The 26,662-nt window shown below is 46.2% G+C and overlaps 12 protein-coding genes across 12 annotated transcripts; 5 read left to right on the top strand and 7 right to left on the bottom strand.

The window, feature by feature from the left end:
* Positions 1-515: 515 nt before the first annotated feature.
* On the bottom strand, positions 516-2,942 carry ANOM_008990 (uncharacterized protein; the record flags this gene model as incomplete). The annotated part of the gene is made up of 1 exon (XM_015554246.1): positions 516-2,942. One exon carries the CDS (start codon positions 2,940-2,942, stop codon positions 516-518), a length of 2,427 nt encoding a protein of 808 aa, XP_015403474.1.
* A 2,493-nt stretch (positions 2,943-5,435) lies between these two features.
* ANOM_008989 (YdiU domain protein) lies at positions 5,436-7,661 on the top strand (the record flags this gene model as incomplete). The annotated part of the gene is made up of 5 exons (XM_015554245.1): positions 5,436-5,903; positions 5,957-6,046; positions 6,097-6,247; positions 6,301-7,406; positions 7,461-7,661. The coding sequence occupies 5 exons, from the start codon at positions 5,436-5,438 to the stop codon at positions 7,659-7,661; spliced, it is 2,016 nt and encodes a 671-aa protein (XP_015403478.1).
* A 404-nt stretch (positions 7,662-8,065) lies between these two features.
* Positions 8,066-8,914, bottom strand: ANOM_008988 (putative zinc knuckle domain protein (Byr3); the record flags this gene model as incomplete). The annotated part of the gene is made up of 2 exons (XM_015554244.1): positions 8,066-8,437; positions 8,581-8,914. The coding sequence occupies 2 exons, from the start codon at positions 8,912-8,914 to the stop codon at positions 8,328-8,330; spliced, it is 444 nt and encodes a 147-aa protein (XP_015403477.1). The 3' UTR covers positions 8,066-8,327.
* Positions 8,915-10,573: 1,659 nt separating this feature from the next.
* Positions 10,574-11,506, bottom strand: ANOM_008987 (WD domain protein; the record flags this gene model as incomplete). Its single annotated transcript, XM_015554243.1, has 1 exon — positions 10,574-11,506. One exon carries the CDS (start codon positions 11,504-11,506, stop codon positions 10,574-10,576), a length of 933 nt encoding a protein of 310 aa, XP_015403484.1.
* A 335-nt stretch (positions 11,507-11,841) lies between these two features.
* Positions 11,842-12,372, bottom strand: ANOM_008986 (F-box protein; the record flags this gene model as incomplete). The annotated part of the gene is made up of 2 exons (XM_015554242.1): positions 12,147-12,372; positions 11,842-12,088 (listed from the first exon to the last, which is right to left on the bottom strand). The coding sequence occupies exons 1-2, from the start codon at positions 12,308-12,310 to the stop codon at positions 11,842-11,844; spliced, it is 411 nt and encodes a 136-aa protein (XP_015403483.1). The 5' UTR covers positions 12,311-12,372.
* A 159-nt stretch (positions 12,373-12,531) lies between these two features.
* ANOM_008985 (SAE2 C-terminal domain-containing protein) lies at positions 12,532-14,697 on the top strand (the record flags this gene model as incomplete). Its single annotated transcript, XM_015554241.1, has 1 exon — positions 12,532-14,697. The coding sequence occupies one exon, from the start codon at positions 12,532-12,534 to the stop codon at positions 14,695-14,697; it is 2,166 nt and encodes a 721-aa protein (XP_015403486.1).
* A 722-nt stretch (positions 14,698-15,419) lies between these two features.
* Positions 15,420-16,710, top strand: ANOM_008984 (peroxisomal membrane protein PEX16; the record flags this gene model as incomplete). The annotated part of the gene is made up of 4 exons (XM_015554240.1): positions 15,420-15,474; positions 15,530-16,093; positions 16,279-16,363; positions 16,421-16,710. The coding sequence occupies 4 exons, from the start codon at positions 15,420-15,422 to the stop codon at positions 16,542-16,544; spliced, it is 828 nt and encodes a 275-aa protein (XP_015403485.1). The 3' UTR covers positions 16,545-16,710.
* A 304-nt stretch (positions 16,711-17,014) lies between these two features.
* ANOM_008983 (ribonuclease H2 catalytic subunit RNH201) lies at positions 17,015-17,974 on the bottom strand (the record flags this gene model as incomplete). The annotated part of the gene is made up of 1 exon (XM_015554239.1): positions 17,015-17,974. One exon carries the CDS (start codon positions 17,972-17,974, stop codon positions 17,015-17,017), a length of 960 nt encoding a protein of 319 aa, XP_015403480.1.
* A 425-nt stretch (positions 17,975-18,399) lies between these two features.
* Positions 18,400-20,658, top strand: ANOM_008982 (Cupin domain protein; the record flags this gene model as incomplete). Its single annotated transcript, XM_015554238.1, has 5 exons — positions 18,400-18,464; positions 18,544-18,704; positions 18,767-19,903; positions 20,053-20,301; positions 20,375-20,658. 5 exons carry the CDS (start codon positions 18,400-18,402, stop codon positions 20,590-20,592), a joined length of 1,830 nt encoding a protein of 609 aa, XP_015403479.1. The 3' UTR covers positions 20,593-20,658.
* Positions 20,659-20,968: 310 nt separating this feature from the next.
* On the bottom strand, positions 20,969-21,934 carry ANOM_008981 (tubulin-folding cofactor B; the record flags this gene model as incomplete). Its single annotated transcript, XM_015554237.1, has 3 exons — positions 20,969-21,294; positions 21,382-21,601; positions 21,665-21,934. The coding sequence occupies 3 exons, from the start codon at positions 21,932-21,934 to the stop codon at positions 20,969-20,971; spliced, it is 816 nt and encodes a 271-aa protein (XP_015403482.1).
* Positions 21,935-22,734: 800 nt separating this feature from the next.
* On the top strand, positions 22,735-23,835 carry ANOM_008980 (tRNA (carboxymethyluridine(34)-5-O)-methyltransferase; the record flags this gene model as incomplete). The annotated part of the gene is made up of 3 exons (XM_015554236.1): positions 22,735-22,902; positions 22,968-23,092; positions 23,361-23,835. The coding sequence occupies 3 exons, from the start codon at positions 22,735-22,737 to the stop codon at positions 23,833-23,835; spliced, it is 768 nt and encodes a 255-aa protein (XP_015403481.1).
* A 575-nt stretch (positions 23,836-24,410) lies between these two features.
* Positions 24,411-25,114, bottom strand: ANOM_008979 (MYB DNA-binding domain protein; the record flags this gene model as incomplete). Its single annotated transcript, XM_015554235.1, has 2 exons — positions 24,411-24,587; positions 24,647-25,114. 2 exons carry the CDS (start codon positions 25,112-25,114, stop codon positions 24,411-24,413), a joined length of 645 nt encoding a protein of 214 aa, XP_015403472.1.
* Between the last annotated feature and the right edge of the window lie 1,548 nt (positions 25,115-26,662).

Here is a 26,662-nt window from a genome sequence, read left to right as displayed (position 1 = left end):
CGAGCTTTATAGTTCTTCGCTATGGACTTCATATTTACTAGCAACGCATTGGTATTGCAGTAGATACATAGAACAGCAAGGAACTAGTATATAGATGCTAGATTTGAATGCTGCCTAATGTAATTTGTCGAAATAATAATGGAAGTTAGGGATGGGTTGAAAATTCGGCCAACAAGAATTGTTCCTGTCGTATACCAATGTGGTTGGGAACCCGTTGAAAATTACCTAGTAGCTTTATGGAAGAATGATAATGATCAACCTATTTTATGGACCGCAAAAACATATCCATATAAACCAGACGAAACTATACATGACCTCTATGAAAAAGGGATATAACCCATGGTATCATGCTATAATAACAGGCAGAAGTAGACATTTGTACGCCACTTCCTCCTCCCCAAATCCAATGACGCCAACGCAGATCGCTGGAAGAAAACAGATCATATAAGAGATAATAATGAAGATAAAAGTGGAAATCTCAAAAAACAGAAGTTGAGCGACCGGGTGGTGGGAATCTATAAACAAAGCCGGCCATTCCATTCCACGCCTTCCTTTTTACACCACTCTCTTAGTATTGAGTAACCAAATCGGACAGTTTCTACTGGTGTGGTCATTCTTCCTAAAGGCAGGAAAAACTCACCAGAATAGTCACCAGGTTTGAGACATTGCTTCCCTTGTTCGGAAAAGTTTCTCGACCTCCTGGACCAGGTGTCAGGGAATTCATGAACAAGAATGTCTTCTGAAAGTCCTTGTGAGCCTTCAAGCCATAGCCTCTGGGATTCTTTATAGCATTGCGGCAGTCGACTTTTTAGCTCTAAGATCTCCCTTCGATTCTTTTTGCTTTCATCGGATACAACAGTATTTCCATCACTACCTGGTGTTGGCACAGGGGTGTGTTCCCCCGGCAAAGGGGTGACCGCAAACCGCTCCAGATCAAGCGCATGAATAGCATCATAGGAAGTGGCACCAAGAATCAAACAAAGGCTATGAAGCTGCGGGAAGGGGGCGCTATTCTTTTTGACCACACGCCAATAAGCGAGTATAGATAGCCAAGATGACGAGTCGCTAATCTGTCGAGACAAAGTTTTGGATTGATCGTCAGCAACAAAGGCCAGAATAAAACAGAGGATAGCTTCAATAGCAGTAGCAGCCGCAAGCTTCTCGTCAACATCAGTCACACAATCTCTGGCGGTATGTCTTTCCGCGGCATGCTTTAATTCCCGCCCTAAATTCCCGTACTTCTGATATTCATCCTTCCAAGCTCGACGCTCACCATTGCGTGACGCGCTTGGCTGAAGGTTTACCTGTGACACTGATTGTTTTACACCAGTGACCGAATCGCCTGGTGGATATCTGCCGGTTGGCTGTGAGAACGTCCTACCGTCGTTTCCAACGTTTTCTGAACCATAAGTCGAGTTTTTAAGATCTTTAACAGGCGTAGCCGAGGCTTGTTTTGTTTTTTCCTGGTTGTGTGTTATAGTACTGAGGGTGGAAGACACTGGGGTTTGAGGTTTTTCAGCGCCCGCATTCTTAGGTGCTTGGCTGCTCGGAACGTGTCTTGTTTTCCCTTCAGACCGATAAATTCTAGGGTTGGGGTATTCCGATGCCGTAGCCTTTATAGTTTCGCTGGGCCTCTTGATCAGAACGGAATCAGGATCGGCTATATTCTTCGCAGGTGAGCCTGGAGGCGCCACTTTCCTTTTCCCTGAAAATTTGAGGAGAGCTTCAATACGCTTTCGATTTGCTCTGCCGTACTTGAGTTTTATCAACAATTGCGGTTTCGCTGATTTTCCATAGCTGTTAGGCTTGTCATCTGTTTGATACCGTAAGCTGGACGTAGGAGTTTCGCTAAAGGAAGAAGCCACAGAGCCTTGGGTAGTAGATGGACGCTTATCAGCCACAGAATTTGAGTATTTGCTTTGCAAGCTCTGACGGCCAACGACGAGGGTTGAATCTATGCATGACGTGCTGAGGTCAGAGGACTTTGTTTTCTGGGTTTTGGCCCTCAAAGCATCGCCATTGGGAGCATTCTTCGTCCGCGTAGGATCTGGGACAAGCGTCTCCTCGCCAAATCTAGCTAGCTCTTTCTCTATGTTTGGTGGGAGGGTGGGAGATAAGAGCCTGGGCAGTTTAGGGCTGCTTGAAGTTGGCGGAAGGGTGGGTGACAAGAGAGTTGGAAGGCCATTAACTTTTGAGCGCCCAGACTTATTGAGCTCTGCTTCTGCTTCGACTGAGAGTTTTGGTTTCTTTAAACCCATTTCGGCACCCTTCCTTTCCTGCAGCCTGGCGTTCTCCGGCTCGGATTCAGCGGGCCGCTTGCGTTCCAGAGTTTCAGAACCAGGTCGAATGGAAATGCGTGAAGCCGCAATTTTATCCGAGGATTTCTGTATATTGTTTCCAACAGGGCTGACTTTGGGAGCTCTTTGGCTGTCTTCAAGTACAATGTCCATTGAGAGATGATGGCTAGAAGCTTCCTGGCCAATGGGAGAAGGTGAAGCGCCTGTCTTTCTTTTATTCTTATAGTCGTTCAAACTGATCTTTTTCTTGACCGGGCCGCTCCATGGAGTGCCTGCTGCACCCTGGAGTCCAGATTGCTGGTCGGACATGACGTTTCCAGTCCCGTCTGACCAATCACCAACAGCCACCAGTAACGAGTCTCCTTCGTGATGTGTTAAGAAGGTCATATACTGAAGTTGGTGCTCTTCTGGTGAGAATGGACCGTCATTACCCACAGCCCAATTATTGACGAAGCGGCTTCCAAGGCGGAAAGGCACATCGGTAGGCACAGTTAGGAGAAAAGGATAAAGAGGAAGAACGTCTTCCTTAAGATGTTTCAGTCGCCGATCGATCGGATGCTGTTCCGATGTATATGCCCGTTCACTGGGAAGCTTGGTGATTTTTATATCATCGTCCGTGGCGCGAGAGGGCCGGTTCACCGACATTGCACTCTGTTGACAGAACGAGGATGAATTCTTGACAACCGTATTTAAGATGATTTTGCGGTAGTCTGATGTTTGAATATGCTATCCCGTCACGTCCGTCTTCAAGTCCAAGTCACTGGAGCTCATGCGGTTTCGGTATACGATAATCCGACGTGAAAGAAGTAGGCAAGAGCATCACAACGGTCGCCTTGTCAATCAGCTAAACCCGTGTTCTCTCTATAGGGTTAGTAATCAACAAACTTGTATACGTACAGACATGAGATCGAAACAGCTCCGCCTCGCTTGCTCTCGAGCTCTGTCACACCGCTTGGGCCTTCCAAGGAAACCTTGGCAACTGAACAAGCGTTCGCCGAAGTCAATCAACCACACAAAACAAGCAAGGGTGATCTTCGGAGCGTACAGTCCAAGGCAACCGTGCCAATATCACTTTTTATTTCTGTATGTATACAATGAGTGGAGCCTTTCCGGCTGAAGACAGGTAGTTGCTGAGCTCTTGGTCTTCACGAGAAAGAGAACTGATAATTGACAGACCGATGCCAGAACGAGGCCATATGGACGAAGGCCGTTCCCTTCGCTGGACGAAGACTATACGTTGGCACCCGAATGAGATATAATGAATGAGGTGAAGAATAGAGGCAAAAGAGAGGATGAGAAGATGAAAATCAAAAAGGGGGCGGGTGGCCGACGACAAGTGTGGATAGAAATATAGAGAGCAGCACTTCCTCATGAAGATGATTGTAATTGTTAAGGAAGGTCCATTCGGACTGGAGCCGAAGCGGAGACGCTTGGCAGGAAACACACTCACTATCAGCACCTTACTTCTTCTATCTAGTATGTTCTCGAGACTCGAGAGTATGCCTGACCTGGGTACATACAGGAACCCATACTTCCTATATGTTTAAAATTATAATGTGCTCACTGTGACTGCCAAAGCTATCTATTGGATTTATTACCCAGCTAATATCTTTGAGTCCACGTCGGTATTTGAATGTGGGGGAAAATGTGAAGAGGCACCCGAGGTTCTTTCTTCCGCTTTCTGCTTGTTTGCTGAATAAAGCACAAATTGCACGCAGCACAGCACCACATCTTTGAGTGACTAGTTGCTGGAGTACTGAATGCTGGTTTTTAGTTATGGCCAACTACCAACCAAAGATTTATCTTCCCAGAAAGCTTTGGCATCTGGAACAAGGGGTATCGTCTACCTCCCAGGCTTGGCTGGGAGATCAGAGCACACGGATAGCTGGTGAGACAGCTCTTCGCTCCTTGTTGTGTTGGAGACATTACCACGATCTTCGGACCATTTCAGTATACCCTTTTTAGCCAAGCTGGACAATGCCTAAACTGATCGAATGGACAACTTTTTCCTGAATGATGGAGGTCAGGGGTCCATAACTCGTTCGTATTCCCTGCGTTCTCGCAACGGGACAAGGTTGCCATATTGAAGGTACGGATACTTATTGAATTAGTTAGGTTGGAGGGTATAATTTTAGCCATTTCCTACATGCCATTAAGGTAAGGTTGCAAGAAGTAGACATTCCTATCCAATGGGCCTTCCTTCCCTGCGGCTTTCACCTTTACCATCATAGCCCCTGTAGGCCATTGTTAGCTTTGGCCAAGGAAGAAAAATGCAAGAGGCACCTGTCAAAAGCCTCGATAGAATGAATGCCTATAGACTGGTAATGGCCCACTTGGAGCTTTTCCAGGCTTGCGTTGACCACTCTTTGGGTATGTGCAATATGAACTATGACATTGGTCAGCACGAACAGATTCTCTCATTCTACACCGCCTCCTGTGATAGCAAGGCTAACTTTCGGGCTCTGTAGCATATATCCCAACTCCATTAAAATGGCAGTATTCAAGTTTGACGGCAGACTTGATTGAACGAGTTCACAGTTGATATTGCGAGTTCCACCACCATAGAGTGCCTACTTCGGAGTATGCCATAAACCAGCTATGGGCAATTGGGGGATATCATCAAGGATTGAGTTACGAAGCCAGGAAACAGTTCACTAGACAGATTCCAAAAGAGAAACAAGACCTCCATGAGTCCACTAGCAGTTAGTAGGAAGTTTGATGGTGTGCTAGCCAATAAAACCTAACGGGTTGCAATTACAGTAGATGGTAGAAAAGGAAACCTCTTCCATCTTTGAGGGGCACCAGCTTTGCAAAGAAAACCAAATCATTCATTTTTATAGCTAGTCGGTTTCATCGGTTTCATAGTTATTTACCATTCTCCTGGACTCTGGCATATACAGGACTGCCAATAAGCGCTGTAGTACGCCGTATACTAGGAAACTTCGTAGTTTCGGAACGCAAATGATGTCACCGTCTCTTTTAGCTTACGATTGAATTCCGATACCCGTCTTCTCCGCGACCATACCGCACAGAAGAGCGAATAATATATTCCCTGTAGTCATTACGACCTGGCTGTCACATTAGGCGAGTTTCCCCCTCCTTCACGTTGTTTCGGCCCTTGCCCTGTGAGAGGTCCTCATGGTTCTTGCTACGCCACGTATCTTCCTAAGCCACCATCGAAATTATATGTCTCTTTGCAATAATCTGCATAAGGCACAAACTGTCCGGAATCGATTGGATCAGATGATTACGCAACTCTCAGACCCTGCAAAGGGGCTTTCGTTGGAGGAGCTTCCAAAGTCCAATACTTTTACAGCCAAACTGCCACCAGACCCTGCTTTTGAGACTCCCGAGATCTCTCATGGAGCTCCGAGGGAAGCTCTCGGTCCGCGCTTGGTGAAAGGCGCCCTATATACTTTTGTTCGCCCCGAGCCAGCCAAGAAAGCAGAGCTTTTAGGCGTCAGCCCAAAAGCAATGGCAGACTTGGGATTACTGCCAGGAGAAGAGCTTACTCCTCAGTTTACAGCGGTAGTGTCTGGGAATCACTTTTTTTGGACTAAAGAGAATGGAGGCATTTACCCATGGGCGCAATGCTATGGAGGTAATGTAAACCTTTCAATAGGGTTATTCGCTGGCCGCGGTTAGTTAACGATGCGAAGGGTGGCAATTGTACGTTGTCTTTGAACCTATACACGATGCGGAAGTTGACAGAATACAGCGGCTCATGGGCTGGGCAGCTTGGAGATGGGGTAAGCTTTGTTGTCTGGCCTTACTTCTGACCTGGATTGACCTCAAGCAGCGTGCTATCAGCCTATTCGAGAGCACAAACCCCAATACGTGTGTCCGATACGAATTGCAGCTCAAAGGAGCTGGGAAGACACCCTATTCACGCTTTGCAGACGGAAAATCAGTCCTTCGATCTAGCATCCGCGAGTATGTCGTGTCGGAAGGTAACAAACCGGCAGCTGCGAACTACTATCCGTCTCGCTAACTATGAACATAGCGCTTTCCGCGCTTGGTATACCAACTACCAGAGCCTTGTCAATCACTCTACTACCCGAGTCTAAGATTTTACGCGAGCGTATTGAACCTGGAGCTATAGTGGCCCGGTTTGCCGAATCCTGGCTGAGAATAGGAACTTTTGACCTTCTCCGCGCACGCGGGGACAGAGATCTAATCAGAAGACTAGCTACATATGTAGCCGAAGATGTATTTCACGGCTGGGAATCTCTACCGGCTGCGGTGCCTCTAGGTAAAGATCAGCCCACCGATGCGATTTATAATCCAGCAAGAGGCGTACCGTGGAACCTAGTTCAAAAAAACGAAGGAGTCGAAGAGAACCGGTTTGCAAGGCTGTACAGAGAGGTCGCACGACGAAATGCCAAGACTGTGGCTGCCTGGCAATCTTATGGCTTCATGAATGGCGTATTGAACACCGACAACACATCAATCTATGGGTTGTCTCTTGATTACGGCCCGTTCGCTTTTATGGACAACTTTGATCCTCAATACACACCGAACCACGATGACCATTTGTTAAGGTACTCGTACAAAAACCAGCCAACTATTATTTGGTGGAACTTGGTCAGACTTGGAGAATCCTTAGGAGAGCTCATTGGGGCAGGAGCCAAAGTTGATGAAGAGAGCTTTTGGAAAGAAGGCGTAACCGAAGATGCTGCCCCCGCTATGGTCAAGCTCGCAGAAGAAATTATTGAAAGAACCGGTGAAGAGTTCAAGGCTATATTCTTGAATGAATACAAGCGGATGATGGGTGGAAGACTAGGGCTAAAGACTCAGAAAGAGTCAGATTTTCAGGACCTCTTTTCAGAAATGCTAGACACGTTGGAAGCTTTAGAACTGGACTTCAACCATTTCTTCCTGCGGCTTTCTCATATACCGCTCAGCGCCCTCGATACCGAAGAAAAACGGAAAGAAGTTGCACCAGTGTTTTTCCACAACGAAGGGTTTGGCGGGGTCGGGTACACAGAAAACTCTGCAAAGGAGCGCATCGCAAATTGGCTCGAGCGCTGGAGACTGAGGATTCTTGAGGATTGGGGGCCCTATGGTGATATGGAGCGACAGAAGGCTATGAAAACAGTGAACCCAAAGGTAGGTCTTCTAGTCCCTCGAAAATTTACCTCTCTAACGGTGCAAATTGACTAGTTCTTGCCTCGCGGGTGGATACTCGACGAGGTTATTGATCGAGTAGAACGTAAGGGAGATCGGGAGATCCTTGGCCACGTGATGCAAATGGCTCTAAACCCATTCAAAGACGATTGGGGCTGGAACAAGGAAGAGGAGGAGCGCTTCTGTGGAGATGTTCCTCGATACAAGCGGGCCATGATGTGCAGCTGCAGCTCTTAAGCATTTTAAGTCAACGGCCATTCAATTATATTTTCTGCCCTTCTGCCCTTCTGCCAACTGTATATTTGTATATACTCCGATAGCGGTGTCCAAAGTGTAGGCAACAGTGTATTGCATGCCAAAACGCCTTGCGTTCGGACTCACGTCGTCGACTACAGCCGACAAGGATTTCAGTCCCCGAATTGTGGGGCAACTCATACACACTTTAGAGAAACCTACACTTACGCAAAAGCCTAGAGAAGATCCAGGAAGTCAAGAATACTCTCAGTAGTTGAGACATCGAGTGAATGGATTTATTTTTCTTGCAGTCATCCGCATTACACACAAAGAGCCCTATCATGTTTGTCGTCCTGCAACCTAGACCACCTGCCATATTATTACCGACGTAATTGCTGCCCACGTTTGAGAAATAGAAGGCAAATATCACGGATACAATGTCTTGGCACGCGAGTATTCATGAATATCATGTTCATGGTAGGGACGGGCAAACCCCACCAAGATCAGGGTTATGAGCCAGGTTTGATCTGGCTACACGAGAAAGCAGAAATATGAGAGTTCGAGTGGTTTGAAGAGTACTGGTTCAGTCCATGAGAACGCCTCCAAAGCCTCGTCTCGTGTATATACAGGCGCGACAAATTAGACGAACGACCCAAAGTACTTTCTGGCCTAGTTAGGACAGGCAGCTTGAACGTGGCCTGGCTGCTTGCAATTATAGCAAACCCGTTCACCCTTGGCTTCAGTGGGACAATCACGCGAGACATGTCCAACTTCTCCACCTACATTTGAGTGGTCAGTACACATGTGCACGATGGACAACGAAGAAAGGAAGAAGTGTAAGAATTCCAAAATGCAGACTAGAATGCACAAGTCCTACCACTGGTGTAGATGTGGTATATTGCACATTGCAGGGAAGGCTTACAGTTGTAACATTTCTGACCGTGGGTGCAGTCACGAGCCATGTGACCGAAGCCACCGCAAGAGTAGCAAGTCTGTTGACGGCCACCATATCCACCACCACCCTGAGAGCAGTTCCTTGCAATGTGGCCTACACGGCCGCACTTATAACATTCCTGACCACCGGTAGCACCACTGTAGCTATCTCCCGAGGCTGCCTGGGGACATTCACGAGAGATATGGCCAACACCACTGCAACGGTAGCAGGACTTCTCCTTAGGCGCTACTGTGCATTCACGGCCTAGCAGAGGGGTTGTCGTCAGATAAGCTGCGCTTATTGTTGTGCAGTAGATTCCCATGGTATCCACTTACTAACATGTCCCTGTCCTGCAATCGATTTTCAATCCGTTAGACAAGACCCAAGGAATATTACGACGAGGAAGGGTGTTGGGGTTGTGAAACTCGCTAACGAGGTGCAAGTAAAGTAAAAGCAAGCAGAGTATGACATACCACCACAGTTGTAACTTTGATTATTCCATTAGTAAATGTAAACTATAGTTCGAGTAATGAGGAGTATACTATACCAAGTTGGGGTACCCTTCTTAGGACAGTCACGGGCCTAAAAGTCCGGGTCCGTGAGATTATGGTTTGATGAAAAGTGTATTGAAAAATACATAATCAATGCCCTCTGCACTGGTGATCTGGGGAGAAATTACCTGATGGGAAGCATCGCCACCTATGGTATAGAAGATGTTAGTTCAATTTCTTAGTGGCTTAAAAAAAAAGGTAGGCACCGGTTTTCTGTTAGTTCCGCACTTAGACGACCATCTTGAGGCCTTTTCCTCTTGGGTGAGGAAATATCAAACAGGCGCTAGCCCGAGTAAAATGAAAACCAAGCAAGACATGCAGTGTGAAGGGAGGGAAACCTTCTGGCTCGAATCGCAAGGCGAGGGCACAAAAGCTAGACATCAAAATTGTAGCGACCGCCAGGAAATCGAGGCCGCTACAGTAGTAAGAACTCACAGTTAAAACATCCACGACCTCCGGTTTGGAAACTCATATTGATTGAATATAGCAGATATTCTGAGTAGATTGAATGGTAGCGAAGCTGTTGTGGAATGATCAAGATTTTTTTTCTTTAGAAAAAAGAAACCACAATGATAATGGTGGAGATCGATTGATTGATGAGAAATTTAATGCAGATAATATGTCCAAGGCGGTGCGCGGGGACGAGAAAGTGAATTTAATTTGATAAATAAATTAAATTCGCTTGCCGTGCGGTTCCTGCAGAGCTCCCTTCTTTTTAGTTAGACTGCAATTGTGTGGTACTTAACTCCAGCAATTAACCTTCCTTACCCTTCTGATTTTTCGTTATTATCCTTCCCCACCTTCGCCCTCGTTTGTTTTATTCCCGAAAATGAAGATAAGAAGCAGAAAGAAATCAACTGAATTTAAACGAGACTAAGTCAGCGTGTTGTATTTCACTGAAAGCAACTGGCGCTTTTCATCTGAGGATCTCAAAAATCCCGCCAGACTTGAGACAAGGCCAAGGAATAATTTTAACGACCTTATGGCTGCAATTCACTTAACATTCATTATTCGCCGTAAATTGTTCAATCGTCTGAGAAGCAAAGAATGGCTGAGCGAAGGCCGTTCTGGAGTGAGGAGGTTTCGGAGGGATGCAATGCAATGGGAAAGACCAGCTTAGGTCACCGGAGTGGTTTAATATCCATAACATGTAGCCAGAGCGAGGAAGGTTTCCTGATGTTCTTGGGGGCAGCTATAAGGCAGAGGCCCCAGTTAATCTGAGTAACTCTTGCAGTTAAATATTAACTACAGCTTCCCAAGGTCCTCAGGTTGAACACATTGGGATTGGTTTACAGCCCAACATTCTGCTTTAGATACTCCAGAGTATTCTAAAAGTTTGGTTTAAACCAGAGGAAATCTCTTTTTGATTTTTTCTGTTTGAGCTGGTGCCAACCGTCCTGTTCCTTTTCTCTACCCAGCAGATACGAGATTCATGTGAAGTCATATAATTCTAGTAGCTGGTTTCCGATATTCCGTTCCCGAAGCAGAAGCACACGCTCATCATCGAACCCAACGCAACCTCGTATCCGGTCCAATTCGTAAGATCTTTCCAGAGAAGAAGATTGATCATCATTGACTTCGCAGCGAGAGACTCCTGACAATACGCCGAAGTTGTCATACTTCTGACATTGCTTGTTCTCAGGGCTAACTTGTATACTCTTTTCCTCTAACATTCTCTGCGTCCCAAAATAAGAGATCAAAGGCTCGAGTTCCCATATTCGAATTTCATCACCACGTGAGCTAACAGACACTGCTTTACCATGATCACCTACTTGTGCGGCTGCAACTGATGTGGTGTGGCCCCAGAGTCTCTGGCCGCCTTTGACATAAAGACTTGTTGTTGTAGAAACAACGAGGTACACAGTCAACGTGTTGTCTGCGTGAGAAGTCAAGAGGTATGGGTGCGAATAGGAGATCGAAGTTGGAGGTTCTCGATGTAAGATCGATGGTTCAGTAGGCCACCCGTACAGGTCACTGCTCAGTAAAGACTGTGGCTCTTCTGGTACCCGGCTAGATGGACGTAACGCTGTCACACCATATTGGCAATCCACCGTGGTTGTGAGCCGTGAGTTGATCTGCTGGCCACTTTTGTTGAAATGTAGTTCTTGTAAACCTATTGACCAGCCACAGCCAATGTGGTAAAAGCTGTATACTATAGAAGATATGATTTCCGAGCCTGCGACACGCACAGACAATGACATGGGCGCCAATATGCTCTCGGCTTTGAGTGTTGCAAGGAGGTGGGGCTTCTCTATCTTTTCGACGGGACTGTGGCCCACGTTCTCATTGACAGCTCGAATACTAAATAACGATAGCACATTGCATTGGGACACTGTTAAAATATAAGGGAATGACAGAGCCATCCCTGTTATTGCCCGATCAGTGGAACTAGTGTAAGTGAATCCCAACTCCAATCGTAAGGTTCTAATGTCCATGTTATACACACTAAAACAACCGCTTTTAAATCCGACAGCAACTCTGGTCACATATTGCTGTGGACAATAAGTTGCTTTTAATGACGTGGGTACTATAGGTGCTTGTGTTTTGACGTTTGTAAAAGGCATACTTGCTAAGCAAGAGTTTGTATTGTCCGCGTGCCAAACCCTAAGCCCATGATCGGAATCTGCTATAAACACAAGCCCGGCACAAAATTGTACCAGAATTGGTGGTTGTAGAGATTGAGGCAACTCAACTGCGGTTACACGGCATATCCCCTTGGACCAGTTGTGTCTAAGGCGATATTGTTTTTCCAATTTGCGCCGCTGCCTTGTCCCGCTAGATGACCGTGGTCGAGCCATGTAGATACTTTGGGCGAGTATTCAGGCCTTGAGATGGCACGTCTCATTCTCGCTAAGCGACGTGCTCGAGGTCGTACCCATCGAGTATAATATTGTCGCTTCCATAGCTCCGAGTCTCCGGCTAAAGCGTGGAATCGACGGGACACTCTAAGGAGAAAGGAGTGGGTCAGCTTTCTGTCAGCTTGGGTCCCTAGAGCAAGCATACCTTTGACATATTAGCAAAGCGGGCATGGGTAGATAAGATAGGATATGCAATAAAATTTCATCGCTTAAGAATGAGAGGTAGTCGCTATTATAGGCTTGGGATATACGCCGCCGTTTTGGCGACGGATAGGTCATGGTATCACTGTCATCACGTATTTTCAACATGCTGCTGGTAGCTTTCTTTTATATAAGAATAACCTAAAGGATATGTAAGGACTTAGGAAATGAAAGACCCCTGGGAAGTTTCGATAAGAACGCTTATCTAAATTGATAACTGGGACCAAATCCCGCCTAGGGTCACGGGTATGATGTAAGGCCTTGGACGTCGCGTTCCCGACACTCCTTGGGCTATACCCATAACCTTACATGGTCCACTCTCATTTTCCATGGATGTTCTAAAGCAACTTCATGCCTCTGTGGCCCAGAACTTCGAGAAATCCTTCGATAATGCATATAACGATTTGGGAGCTGTGCTTACCATTCATGACAGAAAAGTTGCTGCGACAGAAGAGAAACTCAGGGTTACAGAGTCTGCCCAACTTAAAGCCGCGGCCGAGATCGAGAGGTTGAATGTTGAGATTACCCATTTGCGAGAAGTGATAAATCGTAATGACTTTAGCTTAGATGATGCTGAAGTCTCTGTGAGCGAGTCTCAATTGGAGGCAGCATACGCGCCGCAGCGTATTTTGAGTTTATGTGACGACAACAATCTCTTGTCGTGGGAACATGGTACGAAAGAGATGAGAATTATCAATGGAAAATATACCGCCTTATATGGAGATGCACAAACGCTTGTAAAGGCCTGTAAGGGTCTCAGACAACAGATCAAGCGGCATAAGAGAAAGCTGGAACACTGGGGCAAATGCCTCGAGCGAGATGAGTTTACATTGATGCTAAATGGCGTCGATGTCAAATTTCAACGTGTGAAGAACATTGCAGACGACGACCAGGATGGCTCTCCAACAGTAGAATCGATACCTGCAAATGGCATGCTAGTGCCGGTTAGTCATATTGCAGCAGATGGGGCTAATGGGCTACGGAGTTTACTTAGGCCTGAGTTGGGTGAAGTTTGTACGTCCGTCGTTTGCGGCGAACATAGAAGAGCAGAGAACAACTTTGGACTGCCCTTGCAGAGTGAATCTCAAGAAGTACTTTTGACACAGTCTGGTCCTCCTTTGGAGAACGAAGATATCGATACATCGGTGAGGCGGAGACACCGGGGATTGAAGAGGAAACGCGGGGTTCTATCCGAATCTGGGGCATTGGCCCATCATAGTGGCTTGGGGGAAAGGGAATTGAAACCACCCATTTCTATAAAAAGCAAAAGCATGTCCTTTAGTCCCGTGCGAAACGATTGCCAGCATATTGAAACAATTGAAACCCAAGATTTGGATGAAGTTGGCGACACAGTCGAGACACCGACAAAAGAAATGGTCATCGAAACTGACCCTTTGGCCATTATTCATTCGCCATCCGTCCAAAAATCAACGCCTCAGGACAATTACCGACTCGCATCAGGCCACAGGCTTCTTAATGGATCCACAGCACTCCAATCAGTGGATGAAAATGCCAGCCTTCTTCATGGTTCTGGTCAATGTTCAGAAAAGAAGCCAGATGTAGTCCCAAGGGCAGCCAGCCATGCTATATCGTGCATAGCAGAGGATGGTGAACAGGTGTATCCCATATCACATGCAGGAAGGACACCGCGGAACGCTGATTTCAGCTACCTATCAGCAACTTTAAGTTCCAAAGGTGTATCACACCGTTTGCAGGACTTGTTAGAGAAACCGCTGCCGCCTAGGTCACTGTTGCAGTCACCGAAGGGCAACGGTAACGTGAAGGATACAAGGCACAACCAGCACGAATTTCGAGCTGATCACGAAGCATCTGGAAATAACACACGTTTACCTACTGATACAACGGCAGTATTGGATTCTTCACAAGCTAACAATCAGCCGACTAATGTCCACCTCTCCGAGCGAGCTAAATCTAATTCCATCGAAATGCATCCAGAGGATGAATCTTACCGATCTCTGCCACTGCACCGGCTCGAGCTTAGTCATTTCAGGATAAACCCTGACTATAACGAAGGACTCGGGTTTGCATTTGACACTGTTATCCGCAAGAAAAAAGAACGCAAGTGCATCAGGGGATGCACGCGCCCTGATTGCTGTGGAGACAAATTCTTAGCCATGGCACGCCTTGCTGGTCTACGAACCGACCCTACAGTCTCTTGTCAAGAAGATGACCAGAAAATCCTAGAAGACTACTTGGGAGAAGATAAATATTTGCTTGATGAACTTGGTGAAATGGACCGTCAGAGGCTCCTTGATGAGGCAAAAGCAAGGCTGATCGCCGATTGTTTTGGGAAACACAGAAATCATCATCAACGTGCGGCTACACCGCCAGGGTTTTGGCGCACGGATATGCCTGATACACAAGAACTAGATTTTGATCGTGAGGAGGCAAGAAGGCTTGAGAGAGACAAGGTAAAAGAACGATATAGAGAAGCAATGCGCCCAGGTGGCCTTTGGAAATACGCGGATGAGTGAGTCTATGGGAGCAAGGTCCTGAACGAGGCGTTTTAGTCGTGATTGGTATGGAGCCAATAGATTTTTGAGCTCTACTATGGTTCTTGAGATTAGAACTATGACTCTAATTTTAAGAGAATATCAATGGCCTGAGGCTTTAAATAGTCAACTTTGTCCTAACCACGTCTGTAGGCCTACTGAGTAATACTAGTAAATATACCTTGTCGGTGTTCGAATATAGAATTTTTCCAGTGGAAAACATGCTGGCCAGGATGTAACAAGGAATCATGGTGGAATATGTTGAGTGCATACTAAAGAGAACAAGATATCCCTTCTCGCCTCTTCCCAATTTCAGCAAATGGAGTCTCCGTAGATTGTCCGAACGGGACCTCGGCACATGGCCCTTGGCGCGGAGAGCACGTGTTGACCATATCTCTATCCTTGTTGCTTTGCTCAGCTTCATCCCCATACATTGTTACTTTTCCCTTCTTCCTAAGCCTAATAGGGATTCGATTACTACAAAAAAATACATTCTTTTTTATTATGGATCCAACGCAAAGCCATAGAGGATCGGTCCCCTCGACACTTTTGAGACCATCTAAATGGCTACCATTGTACGAGGACTTCGTGACTAAGAACGCTAGCTCTGTAGGTCAAGTAGAGTCGGCGTTGAGGTCTCTCACATACATAATCCCAGGTTCGTTTTAGTAATCTAACCATGCATATACAGACGACGAAAGCTAATGCCTACGTACGACGCAGGACGATACAGAGACTCGGAGATCTCGTCAGAATGCGGTATATACACTGCCAGCTTCGAACACCTGCTAGATGTCTAACATAGTTCATCCAGTACATTCTTCCGTACAACTCCTTTCGCTGTATCATGATTCCCTTGTTTCTCGAGTCATCTCTAGACTTCCATCGACCATCTCTCGACCGGCGCCCACACCGCATTCCCGGTATACAAAGTACTGGACGGCCCACTCCTCACTTTACCGTAAGGTCGCTATCACTCTTCAAATGGTTCAGTACACAGAACTACTCTGGGAAATGATCGCGCGGCGTCGAGGTGAAAAAGTTCGCTGGCGAGTCGTTATTCTCATCGAAGCTATCAAGGCAATATGTCGTTTGTTTCTGCTACATCTCACAAACTCGAGGCCGCTAGTCAGCCCTCCCTTACCAGAGCGCGACGTCGACCCGAGATCTGCAGAAGAAGAGGAACGCGATTGGAACGGGATGCAAACACCAGTAAGCGAGCGGTCTTCAGACCTGAGCTGGACTATGCCTCGTACGGGATTATCGCTTCCTTGCCTTCCGGATGTGAACGACGTCTCAAATTTTTTAATATCAAAGGTGCTCACTGCTGATGACATCAAGCCGCCCAAGGCCCTTTTGCACCGAGTCACAGGTCAAGGTCAGCTGGCAGAAATATTGTACATTTTGCGGCCTGTAGCCTATGCACTAGCGATGCAAAAATGGAATGGCAACAAACGAAGTTGGAGCCTTGGCTCATTGGGTTTGGTATGGAGTACGGCTGTCGACAACTTGCCAAGACCGATTTTAGGGAAAGACTTGCTGGTGGCCTCCGGGGACTAACAGGCCTGGAGCGCGAGGAATTGAGAAAGAGAGGATGGGCTATGGGGTGGTGGCTCATGAGGGGCGCTCTTTATGAAAACTTAACCAAGTATGAACGCTTATTACTATCACCGATCAAAGTCATTATTATGCTAACACTATCCAGACCATGGTTGAAAGGGTTAACTAGGAAGATGAAAGGTAAACCACTGCTTGACTTGGTAGGCAGTGTGGTCGAAGATTACGAATACCTGTGGGACAATTACTACTTTTCAACAGCAACTTTATGAGCTGAAAAATCTCGTCCCCCCCGGTCTGCTGAAATAAATCTACGACGATACCCCCGTCGACTCGAACTAGGATGTTTGAAATGAGTGAAACTGATTTGATACCCAATGGATCCTGGCATTCTTGTCTCTCTTCGTTCATTGATTGGCATATTCTCTCTAACTATTTTTCTTCCTTCATTTATTCTACTTAATTCTAATTGATTTGATTTGATTTTGTCGTTATCTAATATTGTTTGATACTTTCGCCACCATGTTGTATAGTTAGCGTTCTATATTTATACATATTGGGGTATCACAAGTCGCTATCACGATTCCATATCAGAGGGGTGTCATTTCTGTTTAAATAACCTCTGCTGTCTTCTGCCCAAACCAATCTCGCAACTCTTGATTGGTTCCCTTAGGAGCTTCAGAAGACGTGAAGAGGAAATCTCGAAGTTGTGTGTTTTCATCATCTAGGGGCCAGTCCACCTTTACCCCCCCCTCATCTCAAGCATTTCTTTTGAAGTGCCCCAGCTGAATCGACATTCATTACCCCACCCGAATATGGGATCCATGTGTCTTCGGAGCCAGGTTACGCACTTCGAATCCGAGGGATAGCCACTCCCCCAACTGTCGGTAGAAGTTGCTTGTGAAGGGTCATCGAACTGTTGGGCCTCCACTATATCTTTATGGCAAAGTTCCAAGGCCACATCTCGGGTCACTTTAGCAGCAACACTCGCAGCACTAACACAAGGGTACAAAGAGTCGGCTTTTTTGGCCACTGTAATTTTTAGTGACGGAAAGATCCGCTCTAACTTCTGCTGATAGGTGGCCGGGTTTCCAATTGTGTCAATATACACCTCTCTAATGTCAATTCTGCGGCCCTCCACGATCTCTCGGATGAGTTCCACAGTAGCGTCCATGGCTTGCGCATTCAAGTTATAGATACCCGCGCCGGGGCGCAACATACCCGACGAAATATCTCTTGCAGATAAAAGCTTAGTTGCCCATCCACATGACTTGAACAGGGGTGTCCCGGGGGTGCAGAGCAGCCGCATTAGATTAGCGCGTACACCAGGTGTTAGAACCTTGCTGTCATTGAAGCTGTAATCGTGCGCAAGGAGGGAGTGGTGAAGGTCATGCGGCAAGTAGAAAGCACTGTATACCATAGGACCCAAAACTGGCCCACGGCCTGCCTCGTCAACACCCAAAACAAAATAGCTCTTCGGGTAGCTTTCAGTTGGGGTGAGATCATCTATGGTCATCTCGTCAGCTTTGGAAGCATCTGAACTCGGTTGGCGAGCTGAAATTGTGGCGGGGCATGGCGAATAGTAGGAATAAGAATCTCCCGCATACAACCGTGGGCGATTTATACTGGGAGGGACGAAAAGGCCCGTAGAAGTGAGCGTCCCTTGAGAGTTGAACGAGGGATGCTGAGTTGGTTCTTCCATACCAGATTTCTTCAAATACTGTTGGCTTGGGATAAAGAGCTATAAACAAAGATGGAAATGATTCTATGGAGGTGAAGGACACAACTTGTTGTAAGCTATGAAGATTGTGTGCTCTAGACGCGTCCCCAACCATTCCGGACTAGCGGCGCTTCCGCGCGTGTCGCCGCCTATCTCCAACTCCCCTCCACAGCGCTTCACTAGCTTTCCGCCTTCTCCCAATTGAAATTTGTGCTTATTGCTTACGGGGTTTGCTTTTTTTCTTTTTTCTTTTCTTTTTTTTCATTAAAAGAGTGCGTGATACAAAGGTGTTTTCAGCTAAAGCAGTTTAGGATACAGTGTGCGCGTGTGTGCGCGTGTGTCCTACTCGTAACTTTTCCCATACAGCTAGCTACCTTCCCGCATTTCACTTCCGGAACTCCACAAGGATGGCTCCTCGGGGGTCCGCGAAAGCTCGCGATTATGATTATTCCAATGTCGGTAAACTTGGACGGTGAGCATTCTCCGCTGAACATCCCACTTCGATGTTCTCTTACTGCTGTAAAGAGGACTAACGAAGACAATGGATACAGTCGTACAGGGATTACAGTGAAGGAGGGCAAGCGCGATGAACATGGAATGGAGGACATTGATGGGATGTGGTCATCGCCAGAGAGATCTCCCGTAAGAGAAAATGGCTTTAGCGATGGGAATGAATCTTCGGTAGGCTCCGATGGCATGTCTATGGACGAGGGTACGTACAAACGGTCTTTAATGTACGGGTTATGATATTAATTTCTAAACGCGGGTGACTAGGGAACGCACCTGGTCCTGCTGATTTCCTTAGTGGTATGAATGGTGGGCGAAACTCTTATTTCCCACCACCTGTTGCACGTTCTCCTATGAAGACTGGCTTGACTGGGTCCCCTCGGAGAACCCCCGGTTTACGATCATCGCAAAGCCCACAACGGGAACCCCTCTCCTCTAGTCCTTCCGATGGTAAAGGCTTGGGTCATACGAAAGGGGAGTTGCGACAAGATGTTTCTCCTCTGACTCACCGTTCTATAAATGCGCCTCCCCTGAATCATTTGAGCAGCGCCCGCATTAAGGCAAACAAGAAGACACAGGAAGTAGCAGCTTCATTTTCGGACAGCGATGCGAACAGCCAATCCAACGCGGATGAAAATGCAAACAGTTTCGAGCATATACGGGATGACTTCGCTGACAGCTTCGATGCTGGCAATGATACGATGCTAGATGAAGCGGAGGAGCCAGATGAAAATAGCACCGCAACACCGTCTCCATCAATATTGGCCGTCGGTCTTCAGAAAAAAGGCCAGATAAAGATCGGTCATCAACCCAAGAAGAGAGCCCGAAGTGGATCAAGTCGGACTCAACTCCCCGTGGAGCTGGATGAGCCACAGGAGCATGGATCCTCTCAGAAACGTAAACGCCCCGGAAGGCCCGCGAAGAATCAGCGCAGCATCAGCCACGATACAGAGGAACCGAGGCTGTCAAAGAAGTTTAAGGCCTCCGACAAAGAGACTAGAGAACCAAAAACGTCAGGCCATCCCGATTTGGATAGGGTTGTTGAGGATCACGTCAACCGCACGGGGCCTTTAAAGGGGCGAAGCTTATATATTCTCAAACGGGAGACCCCAACGGATAGCAGCACTACACACACTCGGTCAGGGCGAGTGTCTGTCAGACCTCTTGCCTATTGGAAAAACGAACGATGTGTCTATGGTGATGGCGAGGCTGCCGAGGGAGAACGCTACCCTCTCTCTACCATCAAGGAGATTATACGTACGGAAGAACTCGAACCGGAAAGACGGAAGCCAAAGAAGGGCAGACCTTCTAAAAAGTCAAAGTCTGGGAAACCTAAGGATGACAATAACTCGGAAGATGATGAAGATTATATTGACCCTTGGGAGAAGGAAGGGATTTTGCACGGTTACATTAGGAAGTGGGATCCGACGCCCAGGCTGGGATAGACGAGGAAGAGGTCCTCGGTGAGTGGAGTCTACATTTTTTTTTCTTTAGTTTTGTTTTCTTTTCAAGCCTCCATACAGTCGCTTATTGTGCTGATCTCTGATATGTAGACATTGCATATGCGCCTTCCGGTATTGAAACGAGGGATGTCAAAGGTTCAACTTTTCGGTTTGCCAAACTACTTAGCTCTCCTTTCTTAGGTTCCGGGATCGTTGAATTGCCAAGCGGTGGAGTAAAGAAGCCAAAAAACTCAAAGAAGATGCATATGGTCTTCTACGTATGCCACGGCCGAGTACAAGTAGACATATCCGGTGTACAATTTAGCGCTGGAAAAGGCTGTGTATTCCAAGTGCCAAGAGGTACGTTGAGCTTGGCAAAATATTCCCAGTCTACCTTTTCAAGAGATGTCTGACCATCTGTGCTTTACTTCAGGCAATTATTACAGCTTCGCAAACACACATGGGAAGGACGCCCGGCTGTTCTTCACGCAAGGTTGTGTTCCTGTGGAGGGTAACAATTCTGCTCCTGGGTCTGCCTCCAAGAATGATACTATGGAAGAAGAACCAACCCCTCAATTTGAACGTCCTCTTGGTGTCGGGAAAGGTAGACCCAAGGGGAAGCAGAAGGCAGGTGGCTCTAAAGCATCATAGTGACTGTCTTTGAACAGGCTCTAAGGCCTTTATGGGTACTATCCTTACGATACCAACGCCACTTGCCTATCCTCTTCTTTAATTTCTCCCAACTTCATGTGAATGTAGCATTGACGTTTTATTTCCATCTGTTTCCCATTTTTGTGTCTGTCATAGGCGTGGACCTTGTTGGGCTTAGCGATCTTCTTGAATGAATACTGGGCTGTCGGTGTTTCTTGTATTCCTCACTTTGTTCTTTCTGTTGTCTCTCAGTTCCTGATAGCAACATGTGTGAACACGAACTCTGTTCGTGTGTTTCACCGGCGCGTTTTCAATGATATTAAATGTATACGGTATAACCCAAAAAGCCTCGTCTCAATTGTCATAATGACCCAGATTATATCTCCTCCATTGTCTCGTCCTCTAGCTCATCTAGGCCCAAAGGCGGAAATTCTCCTACCTCAACCTTTTCGGGTTTCACAAAAATACCAGTCTTGTTAGGGCAAGTAAAATAGCGCTTTCCACCCACGCTACCATCGTTCTTACCAGATGGCTCATCAAGTTCGATTCCTACCCAGATAGGCAGCGCACTAGAATCAGCATCTCTGGTTTCTACCCCGGGATAGGGAATGGATGGCACCGGTCCAACAAAGCGAATAATTCCTCGTCGGATATGTGGCGGAGAGGACGGGAGAATAATCGCACGTCTGGAAACCGCGATACCTATAGAAAGCGGCATTCTGGTAGTTAAATTTTTGAACTTTTTCATTTTCTTTCTCTCTTGACTGGTTTCCCGTTTATGCTTCTTACCTCGACTCCCAATATCCTCGGCGTCTTTTTCTGCTTGCTTGCGTGCCGATTCATACGGTGATAGTACATTTGGGTCAAACCGACCAAGTTGTTGGTGCCTTTTCCACGCCAATACTGAATTTGGTAGGGACTCGTAGGTAGCTGCAGGAAGAACGTATTTTTCAACAGAGGATAAATCATGAAAGTTTGGCCGTGCTGAAGAAGGGCGTGAATCATGAACCTGGTTCGATGTTTAACTTTAGCAAAATCTCATATAAGTCTCAAACTATCTCGAACATCGTACCTCAATTTCACAGCCCTTTCTCAACCCCCAATTACCGATAAGGTTCTCATCGCCGTCAACCCATTGGTCAGGACATCCTGGAGTCTTCAATTTTAAGCGTTGACTACTAGGAGGAATCCCTGTCATCGTTTCCAACTTTGACTTCAATTGCATAACGGTCCATGTTGGGGTGATTCGACGCTCCGTGACGAAGTGCGGCTCAGAATTGGCACTTGTTGTAGGCGTGGTAATGAGGACAGAAACATCCGATGGAGTGGGCTGGAACGCCATAGTCGCTTGGAGTGTGTGTGCCTTCAGTCGAGAAACAGTGGATCTAAATGTGCAAATGAGTTGCTTTACTTTTTTGGCGTAGGAGAGTCCAGTCGTCAGATAACGTTTCATGTGCGAAGAGGGATGTACGGAGTACTCCGTACACGGTACGTACCTACCGATAAGACCCCAGGGTCCAGAGGCACGTGGCTTTATTAGGCAATCCTCCTGCTAGTAAGCTAACTACCAAGTAACCAACCGTGTACGCATTGCTCGTGGTCATTTTTTTCCTTTTTACATAGGTAAATACTAATCATTACTTTAACGTAGGTTTCATAGTTGTAGGAAGTATCTGAGGTAGTATGCGGACTCAAACCTAGGTTACTTAATCCATGTCATTGATGTGTATTGGTTGAGGTAAGATACGGCGGCATTCCTTAGTCAGGTAATCATCCGGTTGTATGCAGATGGAGCTAATATTGGATGGAATACGGAATAGTATGTTGGGCCTGGATAGACTAATAAGGACATAAAACGAAAAGAGTGAAGAAAAATAAATGCTATTTAAGTAGTATAAGAAGTATGATCTGCTGATTTAAATATTCTCCGAGCTACATAAGAATGGTGAGTACCCGTTAACCTTAATCTTTGCACTGATTTCACGACATGCGCTCGAAACTATCTAATTACGGTGTGTATGGTATTGTACCATGTTTCTTGATAGTGATTTCAATTCTGATTGACGCTGTTAGATTCCTCCTTCTTTCCCTCTCACACTCCAGACCTTTTGACGATTACGCTGTACCGAACGCCATAGCTCTATGAAAAAGAGACCAAGTGTAAGATCACAAGGTAATACAGCGGAAATGGCATCATCAGATCAGCAGTCATTGGTGACTGAAAAGCTGCAAGAGGAGGCATACGAAGAAAAGCATGTCCATGAGGTATACCAACAAATCGCAGGTCATTTTTCCTCCACTCGCTACAAGGTATATATCTACCATATTTTTTGGCATTCTACTGCCCAAGGCATGCGAGTTGACGTATCTATCAGGCGTGGCCAATCGTGAAACGGTTCCTTACAGAGTTAACACCCGGAGCTATCGGACTAGATGTGGGATGTGGTAACGGAAAATGTTTACCTGTAAACCCGAATGTCTTTATTATTGCTTCAGACCGGTAAGTACATTCATTCATGATCTGTGCATGGTTTCTTTATTTCTTTTTCTTTCTTTTCTATGTATACTTATCTTATTTCGCATTTGTTCTTATCAATTTTTCCATCAATTTGTTCTTAAATCATTATTTTTGATTTTTATTCTATTTATTTTTTTTGCTCTATTTTGCTTTTTCATTTTAATTTGGAAAATTACCATTGTCTCGCTTTCATTCATGGACTCTTGAATAAACCATTTCATATATCCCGTGATTGACTAAATGATGCCAGATCCGAGAATCTTGCCCGAATTGCCGTAAATCACCAACCACACTCGGCCATTGTGGCGGATATCTTAAACCTGCCACACCCAGATTCCTTTTTCGACTTTGCAATATCGATAGCTGTGATACACCACCTGTCAACACCGGATCGAAGAATCCAGGCTATCCGTGAGATTCTGCGCACATTGAAGCCTGCTACGACAGAGGCTCCTGGAGGGAAAGTCCTGCTATATGTATGGGCACTCGAACAGAAGACCAGCCGCAGGGGTTGGGATAAAGGTGACCAGCAGGACGTTATGGTTCCATGGGTTATGGCAAACAACTTCCCCAAGGACGGTCTAACTGATCAACCAAAAGTTTTCCATCGATATTACCATCTTTATGAGGCCAATGAGTTAGAACGTGACATAATCAATGCGGGTGGCCGTGTTTTGGAATCTGGCTATGAAAAAGACAATTGGTGGGCAATCGCAACACGATGAGACTAGTGACAAAAACACCGTAACACATGGGAATAACGCGTGCTCCGAGATCCAGCTCCGGAGATCTTTCATGGCATCTATTTATAACAAAAGAGAGATAAAACAGGCAGAAACTGTCATCAAACCCGGGGCTTTCTTGAATTTTTGAAGAAAAGGTGCATATCAACCGAGCCAATCGAGGGAATACTTCCCATGGACGAAGATAGATATTCAGCCAACGCTATGCAAGTCATTATAACGCGCAACAGAATTGGAATGCAGCAAGGAACACGGAACCAAAAGAAAAGAAAAGAAAATAATAAGCATAAATATAAGGCGATAAAGAGGCACAGGCTTGAGATTCTTGACCCTAAGGAAGGGTACGAGGAGGAATGCCAAGATTGGGGCCCATATGGCTACTGTGGGTGCCGCTCAGATCCAATGGTCGTCCTATTCGGTATGCCTCCCTTGGGGGAGGAAATGGTGGAGGCGGAGCAAATGCTGGAACTCCTGCAGTCAACTCTTCGACGGAGGGCAGCTGTGGTGGGGGAATTGTGCGTGATGTCGATCCTTTTCTTGGTCGAGATAAAGATGTGCTAGTTCTTCGTGCCCGAGGTGTTGGCGGGTCTATAGCTGAACTTGATAACGAAAAGGGTACTACGCCAGCTCGGCGCGCCATTTCTTGCTCTCCTAGCTGCCAGTGCATAGCTTCTGCAGCTCGCCACGGGATTGCCATCTCTTCCGCTACTTTGGACCACATATCTGCTTTGAATCTGCAATAAAAGTTAGCAACAAACTCCATGTTACCACCTTTCAATCATTGACTCTGTACAACTTGCCTTTCGTATAATCTTGCGAGTTTATTCTTCTTGTCTTCATCCCACTCACTTCGGCGCTCTAGATAGTTCTGATAATGAAGGCGGCAACTAATAGCACTTCGTCCAGGAAGTCGTTTGCTAATGTCCTCCCACTTCATGCCACTCCCACGTAACTCGATGATCAAAGCGTCCTCTTCAGGAGACCACTTTGACTGCTTTTTCGCCGGGGATTCTGCTGTATGAGCGGGTTGAAGACGCTTAGCAGGAAGCGATGAGGGGCCTTTTGTGAGAGGTATAGAAGGCACCGATGCCGAGGCAACAACAGGAATTGCCGGAGCCATTGGAGCCGGAGGGATTGGGTTTGGTGGAAAGGTGGACGTAGTGGTCACCGGTGTGGCGGCCTCCTCATCTTGGGGCTTCAACAGCAGTGAGATATCCACTTTGGCGGGAGGCAGGATAGCTTGGTTTTGTAACGCAATCATATGCGCGATTCGCAATGAGAAAGCTTTTTCGTTCCTTTCGAGTATATGGGAAGCCTAGGCGGATAAGAGCATCCGGCAACCAGGTGCACTGCCGCTTTAAGTGCCGTGTTCAAACGATCACTTGCGACTAGAATCCTCCTAAACAAAACTGAAACAATAGTTGGGGTGTAAATCACAAGTGATATTTGACTCTCAATATCAACGGTGAAAAGGCAGCACCTTTTCCAATTAACCGCTTCCCGTCCGACTTCTAAAGGTGTCAATCAAGTGAACCGTGTCCCAACACAGTAGCTGGGAAAGTAGATGGCACTACCGGAGTGCAAGGCGTCTTATAGATTCAACTGTCAATTCCTTAGAGGGCCCCCAGCTCCAGGAGGACAAGCAAAGAGATAAAAAAAAGCGAGAAAGCGAGAAAGGAAAAATGGTATAGCTGAAGGACGGGTATGACGAATAAAGACTCTCAATGGTAGTTAGAAAGTCGATACACCCAACGAGATAATGAAATATCAAAGCACCAGCAATAAGAGAAAGATGATATCCAGTAAACTATGAGAGAAGGTTCGGTTTGATATTGGGTCCAGACATATGTCAGCGACAAGGATGAAAAGTGACTAGAACTAGGAATAGTCAACAAAGATGGCGAGATGATGGGAGAAGGAAGAAAAAAAGGTAGGGTATGGGAAAGGGAAAAGGAAAGCCGATAAGAGATGAAACAGCTTGAGATGCAAAAACAGATCGCCTGCATTGACAGGTGATCTAGCATCGCCGAATAGCAAATAAGAAGCTCAACAGTAATAATCCTACACAGGTACTCCTAAAAGGTAAGGCCCAGGTCAAGGTAAGTACCTGATAGGTAAGTAGGGCATGGGGGAAGCTAACCAGAGGCGACTTTGACGGACCAGTGGGTTCGAGAAGCCGTTAATATTAATAGTATTTTAATTTTACTATTATTACGAAGTACCACGATTCAAGGTGATTTTAATTATGACTGTTCCGTCCCGGGTTGCAGCTTAATGCCTATCTACCTAATCCATTATGCTCTTTTGACACTCTTCCAGTTCGATATTTACGAAGGTAGTGAAACTACTAAGAGCCTTCTAGGGCACAGCGAGAGGTAAAGAAGAGCCTAGAGTCATGACTAATTGTTACTTTCTATATACACAACGCTGATGAAATTAATGAAAAAGAGGCTTTGGTTTTTTTTTTTTGTTTTTTTTGTCTTCTACGTAAAAGGGAAAGAAATTAGAAAAAGCAAAATAATAAATCAATCAATAATATTAATATTAACGACGACGATTATCACTTACTCGAGGGCTCCACTCCCCGGGTCCCAAACTATACTTGAATGGAAGAATTCACTGGCGGTCAAACTCTCCCCGAACGTTCGAGCCCAGTTTGGGTTCTGACGATGACTCGGTAGGCGGATGTGCTGGCGAAACAAGAGCCCGGCCGTATGGGCAAACGTCTTGTAATTAAAGAGGAGTTTGGTAGAAGCTCGAGCTTCAAACCTTCTGCACAATGTATCTTATGTGTAAGTTGTAAGTATCC

The sequence above is a fragment of the Aspergillus nomiae genome (genome assembly GCF_001204775.2).
Source record: "Aspergillus nomiae NRRL 13137 chromosome Unknown contig00335, whole genome shotgun sequence".
Classification (NCBI taxonomy): Eukaryota; Fungi; Ascomycota; class Eurotiomycetes; order Eurotiales; family Aspergillaceae; genus Aspergillus; species Aspergillus nomiae.
This window is presented reverse-complemented; position numbering and strand designations above follow the sequence as displayed.